Source organism: Helianthus annuus, chromosome 9 (assembly GCF_002127325.2).
Source record: "Helianthus annuus cultivar XRQ/B chromosome 9, HanXRQr2.0-SUNRISE, whole genome shotgun sequence".
Lineage (NCBI taxonomy): Eukaryota > Viridiplantae > Streptophyta > Magnoliopsida > Asterales > Asteraceae > Helianthus > Helianthus annuus.
The window spans coordinates 120853478-120872012 of record NC_035441.2 but is presented as its reverse complement, the minus strand read 5'-3'; the positions used below and the strand labels follow the sequence as shown (position 1 = coordinate 120872012).

Here is an 18535-nt window from a genome sequence, read left to right as displayed (position 1 = left end):
AATGTCACTCGATCGGACAGTCTGTTCGATCGGCTGACATCCTCTACTACGAACAAGTTGTGAAAACGATTAAGTGTTGAAGCATAGTATCTCATGATCCGAACAGTAATGTTTCCCCATCGAGTGACCCACTCGATTGAACATTACTTCGTCAATACTATTCTTCAAAGTTTGGGAGTGTGGGACCATGTGCTAGCCGATCGGCTGGCCCGGTCGATCGGCTGGCATATCCGATCGACTGGGCTGTTCGACAGCCCAGCCGTTCAGCCAGCATTTCTGACCTGGTTGGCCTTTCGTCTAACACTTGGTTGTTTGTCTACTTGTTATTCTTTCAAGGTATCTTGACAACGTGTTGAACTATGATAACCTTCGTTCCTACTTGTTTCCTTGGCTCGGACAGGAATCACCCAAGTCCGGTCAGTGAACGGTTCGGAATGTCGGTTTAGAGTTTAACCCGAAATCAGTGAACCTTGTTCATAGAACCCGAATCTTGAACCTTCTAAACCATTTGAATGATTGGTTAGCCGGTTCAAGCTCCGTTTCTACCGGTTTGAAAGCATTGAGTGTAAAAGAGTTGAAAGAAAGTTGAGATTCCTTCTTTCAATCCTTCACAACTTAAAAATGTTTAGATCTATGAAGGATCTTGACTTGTTTATGTGGAAATCGGTTAGATCTAAGCTATTCATGGTTAGATGATGTCAAAGTTTGAAGTTCATCAAGAACACCATGATGACATCACCCAAGAACACTTAGATCTTGGTGATTTCACGGTTAGAATTCAAGTTTTGAAAGATAGAAAGGTGTAGAATCTAGCAATGATAAAAAACGTACAAGATTTAGAGTGAAAACTTACCGGAGTTGAGAGAAATCTGAGAAAAGGTGGAGAAGATAGCTGGTTCGGACAGAGCTTTCCAAAAGTGGAAAGTATGACAATGACAGCCCTATTTATAGGCTTCCAAAAGAGGAAAGTGTCAGCCGATCGGCTGGGAGATCCGATCAAGTGGGCTGCTCGATCGGCTGGCAAGGTGCTAGCCGATCGGCTGGCCTGTTCGATCAGGATGCTTCCAGTTTGATCCGCCACGCACTTTGAGTATTTTGCGACGATTTTCGACGTTTTGATTTCGATGTACGACGATACGAAATCACGGGGTGTTACAGTTCGAGCGGACCTGTATGTGTCCGTTCGAGCGAATCTGACTAGAAAAGTGTCTGAAAAAGCGAATCACTTAGGTTATTTCAAGCGAACCTAAGACTAATTTCAAGCGAACCTAACCAAATTATGTCTGAAAAAGCGGACCTCTTTTGTTCGAAAAAGCGAATCTTGGTTTTTACCCTGTTTTAACCATTTTTAGTCCGAATTTTAATCTGATTCTTTCTTGGGTTTGTTATTAGTATGTTTTACACAATATACTCCATTTTCAGACAGTTTTAACCGTAGGAACCACTGAAAATCGAAAAAAAATATGAGAGAAAGTGAGTAGAAGTGAGAGATTTCTGCAGATATAGCTGTAGTAGTATGAACTCCTCGTCCTGAGCTCTGATACCACTTGTTGGACCGTTGTTTTGACCCGAAAAGTCAGTCAAGGTAGCTCATCCTCATATACAAAGGCGGAAACAGAGTATACAAGGTTACAACAGCTCGTCCTTTCAATTCCACTGCTTTTATTGCTTTCTAACAAGATTTTGACAGAGTTTCGCTCCAGAGAACAATCACGCATATAAGATCCGCTCAGACTGACCAACTATATATGGGCTAGGGTGGTTCACTCATATGGACAACCATATGAGCGGACCTGACACAATGACTAAAGAGCGGACCTACACTAAGCCTAATAAGCGAACCTATAAGATCCCTATGAGCGGATCTACTCACATTTTGTAGATATAAGCGAACCTCACACATAAACTACATATTTTGACATTTTTGACCCTGTGTTGACCTAACTTGACCTAAGACTTCATGCAGACGTAGTCAACAGACATCCTATGCATCAATATGGGCCTCTTCTAATATTTTATCTCTTAAATTTCCTTGCTTAGGTACCCAAATTCTGTTCTTATGGAATCTCCAAATTCCATCCTTTCCTTGCTCTAGTTCCTTTATATATCCTTTCATTCCTTCAGCATCGTCTTTGATTGCTGTTTCTTTAACTTTCTTCACTTGTTCCATTAAATCTAATTGTAGATTTAACCTGAGAGTACGAACCCGTCGTTGCTTCTCATGATACTTACGACTTAAGGCATCTGCTACTATGTTTGCCTTCCCTTCGTGATATTGAATATCACAGTCGTAGTCACTTCGGATTTCCATCCATCTTCTTTGCCTCATGTTCAATTCTTTTTGCCCAAATATGTACCTTAAACTTTTATGATCTGTATAGACAATAAATTTACTTCCGTACAGATAATGCCTCCAAATCTTGAGAGCAAAAATTATTGATCCTAATTCTAAATCATGTGTCGTATAATTTTCTTCGTGCTTTTTCAATTGCCTTGATGCATACGCAATTACCTTTTTGCGTTGCATTAATACACATCCTAATCCTAGCTTAGAAGCATCACAATAAACTTCAAAATTTTCCGTTCCTTCTGGAAGGGCTAAGATTGGGGCGTTTGTTAGTTTTTGCTTCAGAATTTTAAAAGCCTCTTCTTGCCTGGGTCCCCATTCAAACTTAACTGCTTTACAGGTTAACTTAGTCAATGGTACAGCTATTTTAGAAAAATCTTTAATGAATCGCCTGTAATATCCGGCTAATCCTAAAAAGCTTCTAACTTCCAAGGCTGATTGCGGGACTTTCCATTGGGTGATTGCTTCTATTTTAGAAGGATCTACGTGAATACCTTCGTGATTCACCACATGACCTAAAAATTACACTTCTTGCAGCCAGAATTCACACTTCGAGAATTTGGCGTAAAGCTTTTCCTTTCTTAACAAAGTTAAGAGTGCATGCATGTGCTCACAATGTTCTTCCTGACTTTTGGAATAAATAAGTATATCATCGATGAAGACAATTACGAATTTAAACAAGTATGGTTTACAAATCTGATTCATCATGTCCATGAATGCTGCAGGAGCATTTGTTAGTCCGAAGGGCATGACTGTAAACTCGTAATGACCATACCTAGTTCTGAAAGTCGTTTTAGGTATGTCTTCTTCTTGTACTTTCAATTGGTGATATCCGGAGCGTAAGTCGATCTTAGAGAAATATCTAGCTCCTTGGAGTTGATCAAAAAGATCATCGATCCTAGGTAATGGATATCGATTCTTAATTGTAACCTTATTCAGTTCCCTATAATCGATACACATTCTCATCGATCCATCTTTCTTTTTCACAAACAACACCGGTGCTCCCCATGGGGATGAACTAGGTTGTATGAATCTTTTACTTAGCAATTCATCTAACTGCTTTTTCAATTCTAGCATTTCAGTGGGTGCTAACCGATAAGGTGCCTTGGCTATCGGTGTAGTTCCAGGAAATAGATGAATCCTAAATTCTACTTCTCTGTCGGGTGGTAATCCAGGTAGTTCTTCTGGGAATACATCGGGGTATTCTGAGACTACTGGGATTACCTGAAGTTCCTCACTCTTAGTGTTAATGATTACGGAAATCATATACACCATTCCTTGTTTTCTTGAATAACTGGCCAACTTCATTACTGAAATGATTTTCAGTGGCTTTCGAGGTCTATCTCCTGTAATTAAAATTACTTTTCCTGTGGGGGTACGAATTTCTACGGAATTCTTATCACAAAGGATTCGAGCATGGTTGGCTACTAACCAATTCATTCCTAACACGACATCGAATCCGGCTAATTTCATGGGTAACAGGTTTGCAGAAAATTTATGACCTAAAAGTTCTATCTTCCCGTCTTGCAACACTTTATCTATGTTAACAGAATTTCCATCTGCCGTTTTGACTGTAAAAATCTGCCTAAGGTTGGTTAAAGGTAAATTAAGAGCTTGGCAGAATGAAGTATTAATAAAACTTTGGTTTGCACCAGAGTCAAATAATACTTTTGCATATACGTTGTGAACCAGGAACGTACCGGTGATCACATCGGGAATGAGTTCTGCTTCTTGAGTAGACAGCTGGAATGCTCTGACATTCCTTTTAGCAGTTCCGTCGGTCGTCTTGGCTTTGTTGTCTGCTGGTTTGACCAGTTTGGGACATTCAGTTTTGAAATGCCCAGCTTCTCCACAGTTATAACAGATTCTGGTTTTCTTTCTACAATCTTCCTCACGATGTCCTACAACTTTGCAAAAGTTGCAGGTTTCGTTACATTTTCGAAAATGTTTCTTTCTGCAATTCCTGCAGAAAGGCGGAGTGGAAGATTGCCCGGTTCCCCTTTTCTTAAACTTGTTATTATTATTACCCATACGAAATCCTTGGGTAATTTTCTGAGCCAACTCCTTCTTCCGATTTTCTTCTCTTGTGCGTACCAGCTCATCAGTTAGGGTGTTAGCTAATTCTACCGCATCGTCAATAGTGCGAGGTCTCACAGCTTTAACGATATTACAGATCTCGCCAATTAATCCCCAAATATAACGAGAAATGAGTACCGGTTCTGGCGAAGCCAGTTTTGGCACCACTCTAGCATATTCGAAGAAGGTCGACGTATATCCTCGACAATCTACACCCACCATCCTATGGGTTAGAAATTTATTTTCCATTTGTTCTTTTTCATATTCGGGACAGAATTTTCTTTCCATTAATTGCTTAAATACTTCCCAATTCATGGCGTAGGCCATATTTCTTCCTTTTGCTTGAAGTACCGTATTCCACCATTCTAGCGCCCCTTCTTTGAAAAGATGTGACGCATACATAACCTTGTCGTCTTCAGCAAATTTACTTATCATAATTACTGCTTCGGTTTTCTCCAGCCAACGCAGTGTCGCAGTCGCCCCTTCATTGCCTGCAAATTCAGCTGGTTTACAAGCAAGAAATTCTTTATAAGTGCAACCAGGCGTTGCAGCTTTTATTTTCTTAAGGAGTGGGGCCTGCCGTGGATCATTGTCGTGATTATCATGATTGCCGCCTCCGTTTACGCTATTACTGAAGTTATCTTCTTGAGTACGTTTACTAGGAATGATTTGTTGAGGTTCAACAGGTTTCTGGGCAGCAGCCAGTATTGCTGGAATAGCATTGGCTATCCCTTGAGCAACAATATTCTCGATATCTTGCCTGGTCATAAATTGATTTTCCTGATTTTGCTCAGATTGATTCACTTCATTAACTGGTTCATTACCAGCGTTTTCCATCTGGTAATTATTATAGGTGTAAATTATTAGTGTCAAATAATTGATAATATAACAAAACAATTGCACATAATCACACCAGCACATATAACCCAAAACTGTCGATTTCTCGACTTCCATTTTTATATATTTTATATTATATTATGCATCCGTACACACTAATTATCTTACAACGTTTTATTTCTATTTTACAAGATTGTTATTATTATTATACACTATCACCACACCACCTCATGCTATTCCTGTTAGCTGGCAATTTAGTAACGACGTTCCCTCTCGTCGTACTTCCAAGTGATTTGTTCTCCTATTTCCTGTACCTATCAGCTCTTCGCCAAAATTGCGGAGTTCGGCTAAGTTTTCATTGCTCATTGGTGGGTTTGGTATAGGTTCTGGGTCGAACGGAGGGAAAAAGGTATAAGGGCTATTTAGTAGGTTTTGGAATTGCCAGTCGTTAGTCCACTACTCGTCCATTTCTCCAAAAGGTCGGGTATGGATTAAAGGTTCTGGTATAGCTGGTTCCAAATTTATTGGAAGTTGGGTTTCAGCAGAGTAAGGGTAGAGATTGTTGTTGATAGGTCTAATGTCATCACAACTTTCCAGTATGCGATCTAATTCTTCTTGTAATGGTAATTCCTCAGGTTGCTTAGAACTCTCCCCAATTTCTATTGCTGGCCTAGAACTCTCTCCAATTTCTATTGCTGGCCTAGAACTCTCTCCGATCTCGATCCTTTTTCCTTTATCCATAGGATTCTCTATTTTGGGAATTTTCCTAGTTGCTGGTTTCCTCCTGCATACTTTCCTCCATCCTACATATCTTCTTCTTTTCTTAGCCTTTGATTTCTCCGGAGGTGGAGCTTGAAATTCCATAGGTTCCTCCACATCGGCAATATAACCAGTAAAGTCGTTGGAAACTTCTATTGGTACAGGATAGAGATTGAGATTCTCTAGGGCGTCAGATAACTCATTCATGCTGTTTTGCATATATAAAGGCTAAGTTAAAATTTTATAATAATAAAATTCATAGATAACCTTTCAAGTATTATTACATACCGTGTGACAAATTTTACACAAAGGATACTGAAATTTGAAATACACTAGGATTTATTTATTTACTGGATAATACTTTCTTTAGGGTTTCTGGACTGTAGATAATAGGAGTGCTATTACTGGGTCAGGGTATTGGCAGTTTAAAGGTTAGCATTTACTGCTACAGTGGCTAACATATAGAGATCTGCTCATTTCTCATCTAACTCATCTTCCCAAGGTGGTTTATTGCTTATTTTCTGGGTTTCCTGATTAACCTTTACTTCTTTTGATTGTGATTTCTTTCTTTTCTCCTGACTTTTCCTAATAATCAAACTTCTTTTATTAGGAGAAAGTAGCTTTTCAAACTGTGCTTTACGGACAAATATTTCTTCCTCCATATCTGCTGGGTATTTTGAGGAAGTTCCTTTTTCTTTAGGTGAAGTATCTAATTTATGATAGATAGCCGAAAATCTTTGTTTACCCATACTGTAACTAACAAATAGTCAGTTAATATAATCACAGAATGGCAATCAGAATTTTTAAGTATTCCCCAAATACTTTAATAGGCTTAAATCAGTGGCTCTGATACCACCTTTTCCTGTCACGGCCCCAGCCCCGGTTTGACCCGGTCAAGAGCTGCGGAACAGGAACCCCGTGGTATTTAATTTAGGCGACAGCGGAAGACTTTAATACAGGATCTTTTAATACTTGAAATACCCGTTTATTTCATAATTAGGAATAAACCCGGTAATTTACAATAAAGTGATTTCAATGGGAAATCTTTATTTTACAAAACATGTTTCTTTATTTATTTATATTGAGCCACTTCCTTAAGCTTGTAGTGCTTCACGACACTTTTCCTGGATCACATCAGATCACCTGAAACATGTTTGAAAAAGGTTTTATCAGTGGGAAAATACTGAGTGAATCATTCTTTTTGTTTAAACCGACGAATTGTTATAATTTACAGTATTAAGAGCGATTACAATGTTTCTACATGTCAACCATATACCCACGGTATTTGTCACTCGACCACCCATTGGCTATCTCGTTGTCCAATGGTGTCTGTGACTATGGTCATATCACCCCTTAGCTAACTCGTTGTCCAATGGTGACGGATAACAAGTAATGTATACAAAACCCCACATACCGGCTGTAATGAAGACTACAAAGACTTAATCCCTGTAATTATAACTTTGAAAACAAACATGATTTTGAAAGCAAGTTTGGTAAAAAGAGAATGACTCACATTGCAGATTTATGCGGGCAGAGTTTAGCTTACTGATTAGCCTGTTAACCTAATTTAAATAACAATGCACACGAACTGGGTTAGTAACTAATACAACATTTACGACAATTCACGAGATTAAACCCTCACGACAAATGACAAAGTGCGATACTTAAACATCCATCGAATTAACGACGAATGACAAAGTATAAACCCTAATTTGAGCAGCACTTAAACATTCGTTGGATAGTTTCAATTGATCGGACGTTGAATCGTAATAGCGATCGAGTTATTACACTGTTTATCGCGGCAGCGTTTAGTGATTTGTGTGTGTTTGTAGTAATTAGGCGATATCTCAGTGCACAAATGGAATTTGAACGTCGAACGAACACCAGCATTCAAGTGCCAACCCCCCTATATATGCTGGAATTTTGGTTCCCTCGTGTGGCGCGACAGGGAGACCTGTCTCCTTCGCGTGGTGCGACGGACCTACTTCTAGCATAGGGTGGCCACGTTCATGGGTAGCTCAGCTGAGTTGGTCGTTCGACTAAATTCATTTCCTACAGCAAACTGTTTACATAATCGTCAGCTAGGGTTTACCCCCTCTGAGTTTTAGGGGCCCTGATCCTGATTCTGATTGTTCTGAAAATTTTAGGGTTTATGCAGGATTACTTGGGTTTCTCAATTAGGGTTTCTTTTATTGGACAATTAACATAATAAGTAATAATTTTAGTGAGAGTTGTTACAATTGGCGAAATAACTATGGCAGTGGGAGCAGAGCAAAAAGTTTCTTAAGAACTTGGAAGATGACTTGGTGGGGTTGCGTGGACGCGAGACATGTTAAGAGTCAATGTCCAAAGAAAAAGTTAAATCATGTTGCTAAGGATGAGTCCGAGGATGATGCATTGATACTCAGTGTTGAACGCAGTGAAGGCTCTTGGGTTATGGGTTCTAGAGCATCGTTTCATGCCATACATAGTAGTGAGATTATGGTGAATGTAAAACAGGTTGACTTTGAGAAGGTACATGTTTAGTGGTTGCGAGTGGAAAAATGTATTATTTAATTGATCTTATATATATGGGGAATTGGACGTGACGAGTTTTTTAAAAGTGAACAAAATTTTATAGATTCATGTGTATTTTAGATAAAGTAGTATGAGGATTTCATTGTAAAAATGCTCTTTGTTGTGTGTTTCTTTGAGAACTTTCTAGAATTTCACTCTATGTCGTGTTAGTGGATTCAGCGTAAGAAGGTTCTAAAGGAAAGATACCTTCAAAATTTCAACAACGCATTTCTAACCGTAAATTAATTTTATTCTTATTCTTTATTTTCTTGGAAACTGAATAAAAAATACAATAAATCTTGATAAGTGGTTCGATTACGGTCAAATATGGGAGATTGAGCGAACAAATTGTAACTAAAATAATGATAAAAAAACAATAAATTTTCCCGATTTGAACTTGATCTTGAATCTTGAAACAAGCTTGCAACAAAACTTTAAGATGAGCATATGAATTAATTTAGGATGTATGACAACTTTCATATCAATTTGTTCGTTTTGTTTTCAAGAAGCTAACGGGTTTGTTTTTGCTTATCTGAATTCTGATTGAATTCGTCATAGAAGGTCACCCGTTATGGATTGTTTCCATTCAAGGACACTATAGAGTTCTCCAATTATCCACAATCAATATGTCTAAAACACGCTATCAAGGACATTAACTGTAGAGTTCTCCAGTTATCCACAATCACTATGTCCAAAACACGCTATTGAAAATGAACACTTTAGTGCTCGGCCGAACTATAATGCGCATTGCGGTTGTTTACCAAGACCATGTTGCCAAAGAGTTCTGAAGATCTGCAAATCGGCCAAATACATTTTTTACACAACAATTATTATAGCTAAATACCATCTAACCTTATTTACACAACAATTATTATAGCTAAATACCATCTAACCTTATACTTGCAACATTTGAACACACGCCACTTTTATGAGGAGCAAGTACCAAACCACTTGACCACTAGGTTATGAGTGCCCGATACTTAGATACGCAACAAACTACTTGGATTGAAATCTAAAAACCTGGAATTCTGAACTTGATAAAGCCATAACAAGGGTATGTATTGGAATTCTGAACTTGATAAAGCCATAACAAGGGTATGTATATATACAAAATACAACATATAAGAATGGTATTAATTATACAACCAATTGTAAAAGGACTTTTACAACTCGAAAAAATGAATCCTCACAAATACAAAACAACTCACATTATACTAATCACAGAAGCAACTATGATCCGTAGAAAAATGAAATAACACGAATTGAATAAATCAAATATATATCTCAGCATTGGCGAAGCTTGCCCCCCCCCCCCCCCCAACCAATTTTTCCGAAACCGGGGGGCGGAAACGTATATACCTAAAAATTTTCTATACGAAAGTACTATTCATAACACTACGCGCCGAAAAGTTTCGGTAATCAAAATTATTCTAAGTATTCGTAAAAATTACACTCGATAACAAAAGTGTTAATCGTACCATGCATGCAAACTATAAATTCATTTTTTCTGTACGTTGAATCAATTAGTATCAAACTCATGTAACTCACGAATCACGAGCATGCCATCATGTGATGAAACTCATCGAAATCAACAACGCCATTGCCATCGAGGTCAAACTTTGCGATCATCAACTCACACTCTTCGACAGTTCGCGACTCGCCCAATCTACTAAGCATTCTCCTCAAACTTTTGGGAGTTATACAACCACACCCCTCTACTTCTTCATACATTTTAAAAGCCATTTTTAAGTCATTCACTTTCTCATCCTCATTTGCACTTTCAACCACTTTAACCAAATCGTCAAAGCTCATCAACCCATCACCGTTGGAGGCCATCAACTCCGCCACCATCTCCGCCTCCTCCAACGACAACTCTTCACCGATCTTCCCCATGCAAACCTGGAGCTCCGGTGGTGATAGTTTGCCGTCACCATTTTGGTCCAAATGTGTGAATACACGTTTGTATTGTTGTTGTTTGTCCATCAAAGCTACTAGCTTTACACACCAAAACTGAATATACGAAGCTTAACTGTTTATTTACGTGTTTGATAATTCCTTGATGAGAAGTTGAGCTATATATATTGCCATTGGGTTGGGCTGCAGTTCCAGAATATTCTTTGCGCGTAGTTGACTAAAATGATCGGTTGAAATAATTCTAATTTAAAGAAATTTGGAAGTTACTAGAAAATGGACCCTCTCCAATTTTTTATATTATTATATCGTGACATCATCAACATTACATTTGGGTTGTACAAAGTCAAAGCATCTTGATGTTTACTCTCTTTATATATGTGGCTCTAAGAGTTCAAGTGCTATCAGCAGTGACGCTAGTATGTTAACGTGTAGCTTCATATTAACACTTTTGTTATCGAGTGTAATTTTTACGAATACTTAAAATAATTTTGATTACCGAAAATAAATGCATTTGAAGTGTTATATTTTTTGAGAAAGTATTCATAACGATCTTAGAATCTTTCTCATATTTAAACTCGAGTTTGCATTGTGTTAAGGCCTATCGAGCTTAGCCTCAAAATTTCGAGCCTATTGTCATGGGCCGAAAGTTCGAATGTGATTTTGTTTGGGTTGTAGTTGAACGTTTGGGTATACTAGCTAGTCCGGAACTTTATCAAGGACGCCTTCATCAGATTAAGAAGGTGTACGTGTCTAGTCGTGTCTATCCGATGAACGCACCACTGATTGAGAGTTGTTGCCGCTTTCCTGATGAGTCTAAGGCAAGACGAAACCAGTAAATAGATCAAGAGCGAAATGGATTGGCTTATCCTCGGGCAACCAGGGATGCTATACGAGGATCTAAAGATAACTCCGTCACACCAAGTAGCCTTAAAATAACTATTATTTCAAAATCAACTCTAATGATCAAAAAGTTAAAACTAAAACTAAGCATACGAAAGCGGTTTTGAATGTAGAAGTGAATTTACGGACTGTAACATTTGATTTTTCAATCGTAAGCTTAATCATAATCGGTTCATTTACTTTATTCATGTTCATGTTGTCATATCAAACCTAAAATTATGCAGCTATTTATATGTTTTTTTTTTTTTTTACTAAATGCAACCCCTCTTTATACTTTTAACCCCTTTTCTAGAAATATCATTTTAAAACTTTTTAAATTCTATCCTTTAAAAATCCATTTCTCACACACTTCTATTAATAGCACATGTATCTTAATGTTTAAATTATGACAAGTAGATAAACCTCTATAAAATTTCGGATATGTTTTCTAATGCAGTTTTTCAAAAAACAGAAATACATGAATTAATTGTATTTATTTACAAACTTCAAGGGAAAAGTGCAACCAATAAAATAAAAAAAAGGAAGTAAGTGCATTTAGCAATATTTTTTTTTTCAAAATCAAATATTTGTATGAAAACTAAAGGTCGACACTGACCTTTTATTAACCTTCTTCTATTAATAATAAACTATCTTAGCATACAATGAAGTCATTATTTAAATAACTGTTCGTATTTTGATTTATTAAAAATAAGTTGATAAATAGTACATATATCTTTCATTTACTTGGATGTGGTTTGTGCTTCTTAGAAGTTTCTAGAATGCCACTCAATAATTTATTTGGTAGTGTGGAGTAGATTCAACGTTAGAAGGTTCTAGACTTCTAGTGGACACCTTCAAAATTCTAACAATACATTTCTAACCACAAATTATTGTTTGTTTTTTTTTCTTTTCCGTGAAAACTCAAGTACGAAAAATTGATAAAGGATCACTAAAGTGTTCCAATGCGGTCAAATGTGAGAGATCGATCGAACAAGTTGAAGTTAAAATAATAATAAATAAAACAATAAAATCTTCCCGATTTTTATTTGATTCTGAATCTTGAACACTGTTGTAAAAATCGTGATTAATAGACGACTAGTCGCCGATTAATCACTAGTCGTCCCTCTACTGATTAATATTAATTTTTTGTTAATCAGTCCATTAATCACTAGTCGGCCCTAGTCGGCCCTAATCGACCCTAATCGGCCAGCCAAAAATCGGAAAAAACAGGAAAATAAAAAAAATAAGAATCACATATTCCGGCCAAAACTTACCAGATTCCGGGCAAAACTTGTCTACTTAAAAAATTACGTATAAAAATATGTGTATAAAACTTAAAATTATACATACAAAAGTTTGATCCGATTAATCCCAACTACTCCCGATTAATCGCTAGTCCTCACCCCACTAGCTGACTAGCGCATAGCAATTTCTACAACCATGATCTTGAAAAGAGCTTGTATGAGCAAATGAGTGAATCGTGCCCCATAATGAGGGATATGTATCTATCAATGGAACAGTAATTTACAAGTACTTACAAGAAGAAAAAGAAATTAAACATGAGTACAAAAGTTGTATAAAATTAGTTTTGAGTGTGTCAAACATCCCTCTCAAATGGAACGGTAGCGGACCGATGAGAAGCGTAAAGTGGAAGAACTCGAACTGAGGCTGAGGTATGCCTTTGGTGAATATGTCTGCCACTTGAAGCTTGATCGACACTACTTTGTATGGAGTTTGCCGGAAGCAACTAGTTCACGAATAAAGTGATAGTCAAGATCAATGTGTTTGACACATTCATGTGAAACAAGATTTTGAATAAGGAATAAAGCACTACAATCGTCATATATGTGCTGTTTGTTTTTTCAAAGAAGAGCTCTGGCCTCTTTTGTCTGCGCGGCGCAAACCACGCGCAGACATTTGGGTCTGCAGTCTGTTTGTTTTCTCGAAGACCTTTCTTTAAAAAAGGTCTGCACGTCCTCTTTTTGGTGCAGACTTGGGATGTCCTCTTCTTGTGTTTCATTTCATCCTGAACCCAAAAAAACACACAAACCCTAGCACACCTTCTCCTCAACCCCTAGCCGCCACCTCCCTCCTCCCTTCTCACGCCGGTGCCGCCACTCCTCCTCCCTCAATACATAAATCTTGATTCTTGATTAACCACAAATCTTTATGATGTTTCCTCTTAAAACCACTTCAAAATTGATCTATCTCACAATAATCCTTCTAATTTCACTCACTTTCTTGAACAATCCAACATCCAGTGAAGAAGATTCTGATGACATTGACGATCTTATAGCATTAGACGAAGAAGAATACAACCATTCACCCTCTAAACCATCATCTGAGGCATAAGTGTTGAGCAAAGCTCAAAGAATTGTGCTTGAACTGAATAATGATAATATTCAAACAACTATTGGTGGAAATGAGTATGTGTTGGTTCTGGGTTATGCACCATGGGATGTTATAAGTGCTGAATTGATGCCTAGATTTGCAGAAGCTGCTGGTTATTTGAGTGAGTTAAAGAGCCATGTTTTGATGGCTAAAGTTGATGCTGAAAGGTATCCGAAAGTAGCTTTGAATCTTGGGATTAAAGGGTTTCCTACTTTGCTTCTGTTTGTTAATGGCAGTTCTCAACATTATACTGGTGGATTTTCATCATAAGATTTCTTTTCAGTTCTGTATATATTATTTTTTTAATGAGTTTAGGAGTGTTTAGATGTGATCCATTTGTGTTTTGAACTTTTGATGATGATAGTAAATTTATGATAATTAGTCTCATGGGTGTTTATGCTTATATAATTTTGACCGGTTTGAGTAAAAAGTTAGTTAATTTTGTTGGTTTTTGTGTGAATTAGGGAAGAAATTATGATATGGGTAAGGAAGAAGACGGGTACCCCCATTATAAGAATCAACTCTATTGATATGGGTGAGGAAGAAGACGGGTACCCCTCTTCGAAGTTAAAAACAAAGGGATTTTTACATATTTCCCCCTCCTAAGCATCCTTATTACGTGTTTCCCCAAACCATAAAATTAATTACATATTTCCCATTTTTTTGAGAAATTACCCAATTACCCTCAAATAACTCATCATATCCTATGTTCAAACAATCGAATCTTGTTCATCCGTATAATCACGCATAATCACCTCGCTGCTTGTTCATCTTCTTCAACGAATCAGGAATTAAGTCAGGCGATTAGTCTCTTCAGCCTCAAATCAAAGATCCTTTGTCGTGTTGTTCATACGCAGCTACTAGTATGTGACGTTTGTCTCTCACAGTGTTCTTTTTACTCAAATCACTTTACTTCCAGAAGCAAATGTAAGACTTAAGTTTATGCTATTTGTGAAACAATTAATATACGTTTAATTGTTTATGATATGTTGCAACAATCTGTAGCAAAGTGATAGCGATCCTACGAGTCCCGTTGAATGCATTGCAGAGCCTCCTAGACCAAATGTTCACTCTTTTTGCAAAGTGTTGACAGCATCGGATACGAGCACGCATGGCGAGTTTTCCGTGCTTCGGAAACATGCAAATGAATGCCTACCTCCCTTTGTAATTTTGTAATTTATTTCGTTATTTGCTACCCCACCCCACCAAACACAGTTTCAGATGTTTACTTTTTGATATCTTACTTCGTTGAGTTTGTTTAGGATATGACTCAACCGACACCTACTCAGGAGTTAGTATCTTCATGGATTCGAGTGGCATTTTAAGCATATCTTTAGAGGTCACTATAATCAAATTTATGTTTTTTTAATGGAATTTATGTTTTTATTATGAGTATTATAGTTTTGTGTGTATTGTTTGACAAGAGTAACAAGTAGAAGAATTGGGGTAATATGTAATTGATTTTACATATTAAAATGGGGAAATATGTAAATATTTATTTAATAGTTCATTAAGGGTAAAATAGTCATAAATAAAAATGATTTAAATGAAAAGGGGAAATATGTAATATATATAAGTTAGGGAGGGGAAATATGTAATTGATTTTATGGTTTGGGGAAATACGTAATAAGGTGGGTTATGAGGGGGAAATATGTAAAAATCCCAAAAACAAACACTCTTCTTGTTGCAGACTGTAGAGGTTTGGTCTACCTCTTCTGCTACAGATGTGGTCCGCAGTTTGCAGATGTTTTACCTCTGAAAAAACAAACAGCACCATAGTAAAGTGGGTTGATCAGGAGAAAGAGCGTGAAGTTCCCTGAGCAAATGTCTAATCCAAATTATTTCAGCAACAGTGTTTACCATGGCACGATATTTGGACTCACGGCTGGAGCGGGACACAGTGGTTTACTTCTTGCACTTTAGGAAACAAGATTTCCTCCAAGAAAGAATACCTGTAAGTAGAGCGACGAGTTTCAATGCATCTGGCCCAGTCCTTATCTGAGTAGCCAAAATGGTAGTATGATATGGTTTATAAAAGGCAAGACTGAAAGCTAACATGCCTTTCACATACCAAATAATGCGTTTAACACATTTGAAGTGAGTCATGGTTGGGCAATGAAGAAATTAGCTAACTTGATTGACAACATAGGCGATGTCAGGGTGAGTGATTGTGAGGTATTGTAAAGCACCAACAAGTGATTGGTAATGAGTACGGGATCACCAGTAGCGTATTACGGCTCATTGGCGGCTAGAGGTGTGTGGACATGTTTCGAATCAAGAAGATCTGCAAGCTCAAGTATGTCACGTGCTTATTTAGATTAGGATAAAAATAAAGCATCAATTGTGTAGTTATCTCGAGGCCAAGAAAATAGTTTAGGTTGCCAAGATCCTTGATTGCAAATTCATTGTGTAACCACTTGATAAATGAGTTCATGATGATGTCTTGATTATCGGCTAAGATCAGATCAACAATGTATACTAATAAATACATGATTGTGGAGTCACGTTTAAAAACGAATAATGACGGATCTGCCCGGCTACATATAAAACCATGGTGAATGAGGAATGTAATGAGGCGATGAAACCAGGCTCTCGGGGCTTGCTTAAGGCCATATAAAGCAATATTTAGGCAACAATCATGTGTGGGGAATAGAGGGTTGACAAACCCAAGTGGTTGCTCCATGTAGAGAACATGAAGGCACCAATTACTAATAACAACAAAAGCTAGCACAACCCATATGGGTTATTACTACCCATATGGCTATGGCTGGCTGATGATGAACTAGCCATGGAGAAAACAGACTGAACGATGAGAGGGAGAGGAGGGAAGAAGATCAGATAGGGAAAGGAGAAAGGATCATATGGCTCTATACCATATGTCGTGCCCCATAAGGGGGTAGGGGTGGTAATCACTTGCAAAAATTCCATCACTCACAACATCCAATCAAGTTCCGCAATGTCACCAATCATTATTCCATCACTCACAACCTTTTTTAGTGGAAATGCCCATCACTCACAACACCCAACAATAAACCCTCACACCCCCACACATCCAATTATCACGGAATGCCCATCACGCGTCAATTTTATCACGCAATCCAATTATCACGCGTTAATTTGTTTGAGTGGCGGTGGTTTGTTTGTTTGTTTCACGCGTGGAAGAAAACTTTCACGGGGTGAAACCTCCCCACCCCGGGTCCCCTAACGAGGGATATGCATCTATTAATAGAACAATAATTTACAAATATATATAGGAAGAAATAACAAATTACACATGAGTACAAAAGTTTTGTAAAATCAATTTTGAGTGTGTCTAACAGCTTGCAACAAGGAACTTTCATATCAACTAATGTGTTCGCTTTGTTCTCGATTAGCTTGCGAGTTTGTTTTTGCTTGTTTGATTGGAAATTTCGCATGAGGTCATCCATCATGGATTGCTTCCATCCAAAGACACTTAAATGTGGAGTTTTCCTATCATCCACAGTCAATGCGTCCAAATTGCGTAGGTGAAATTTGAGGCAAAATATCCTTATGACCTTTCTATCGTATGTACAGAACATAGCGAAAAGTTCGGGGTTCCCCCTGGCCCCTGCAAAGTTGTGCCCCTGCCGGCCACTTGATGCACCACCAACTGAGTCTTAAAATTATGAACTTGATAAAGCCAAAGGGTGTGAGTATATGTATTATGTATATATACAAATAATTAGGATACATATGCAATAGATATTTACCACTAGAGGAATGACTCACATATACAAAACAACACACAATTCACTAATCACATAAACAACTGATCTGGAGAAGAATAAAAAGACCACGAATTGAATGAATCAAGTACATATCTCAGCTAATTATATACCATGCAACCTATCAATGCATTTTTCTATACGTTGAATCAATTAGTATCAAAAACTCGAGTAACTCACGAGTCACGAGCATGCCATCATGTGATGAAACTCGTCGAAGTCAACGACCCCATTTCCATCAAGTTCAAACTTCGCGATCATCAACACACACTCGTCGACGGTTTGCGACTCCCCTAATCTACTAAGCATTCTCCTCAAACTTTTAGGTGTTATACAACCACAACCCTCTTTTTCCTCATACATCTTGAAAGCCATTTTTAAGTCATTCACTTTCTCATCCTCACTTGCACCTTCAACGACTTTAACCAAATCCTCAAAGCTCAACAACCCATCGCCATTGGAGTCCATCAACTGCGCCACCATCTCCATGTCCTCCAATGACAACTCTTCACCTATCTTCCCTATGCAAACTTGGAGCTCTGGTGGCGACAGTTTACCGTCACCATTTTGGTCCAAATGTGTGAATACACGTTTGTATTGTTGTTGTTTGTCCAATAAAGCAAATTACACACCAAAATTGAATATAAAGAAGGTTAAGTGTTTATTGATTTGAGAGAATTTCAGTTATATACATATATATAGATATTGGGTTTGGGCTGCATGTCCAGAACAATCTTTGCGCGTGGTTGACCAGTTGAAAAAAAAATAAATCTAAGAAATTTGCAAGCTACTCCGAAATGGACCCTCCCCGTATTTAAAGGTACTAGAAAATCTTCGTTCTTACGTGGGATGATGTAGTGTCTTGCTAGACTGGTTTTGACGAAAATACTAATAAGACTTGGAGTTTTTTCCATAGTAGTGCTAAGGGGAAAATATTTATCATTTTAGTGTTTATTGAAAACTATTTACTAAAATCGTGTTTTACTTAGTTTTTAGAGTTAATTGTCAAAATCGTCCCTGAGGTTTGGGC

The 18535-nt window shown here is 37.6% G+C and overlaps 2 protein-coding genes across 2 annotated transcripts; both read right to left on the bottom strand.

Moving 5' to 3' along the window:
• Positions 1-9613: 9613 nt before the first annotated feature.
• LOC110878425 (calcium-binding protein CML38-like) lies at positions 9614-10629 on the bottom strand. The gene has a single exon (XM_022126726.2). It carries the CDS (start codon positions 10556-10558, stop codon positions 10127-10129), a length of 432 nt encoding a protein of 143 aa, XP_021982418.1. The 5' UTR covers positions 10559-10629; the 3' UTR covers positions 9614-10126.
• Positions 10630-17606: 6977 nt separating this feature from the next.
• On the bottom strand, positions 17607-18129 carry LOC110876225 (calcium-binding protein CML38-like; the record flags this gene model as incomplete). The annotated part of the gene is made up of 1 exon (XM_022124399.1): positions 17607-18129. A coding segment is annotated over one exon (441 nt), but the record flags the coding sequence as incomplete, so codon positions are not given.
• Positions 18130-18535: the final 406 nt, after the last annotated feature.

Bases quoted from the DNA above. Each gene is read 5' to 3' on its own strand.
- LOC110878425 (XM_022126726.2), bottom strand. From the start codon at position 10,558: ATGGACAAACAACAACAATACAAACGTGTATTCACACATTTGGACCAA.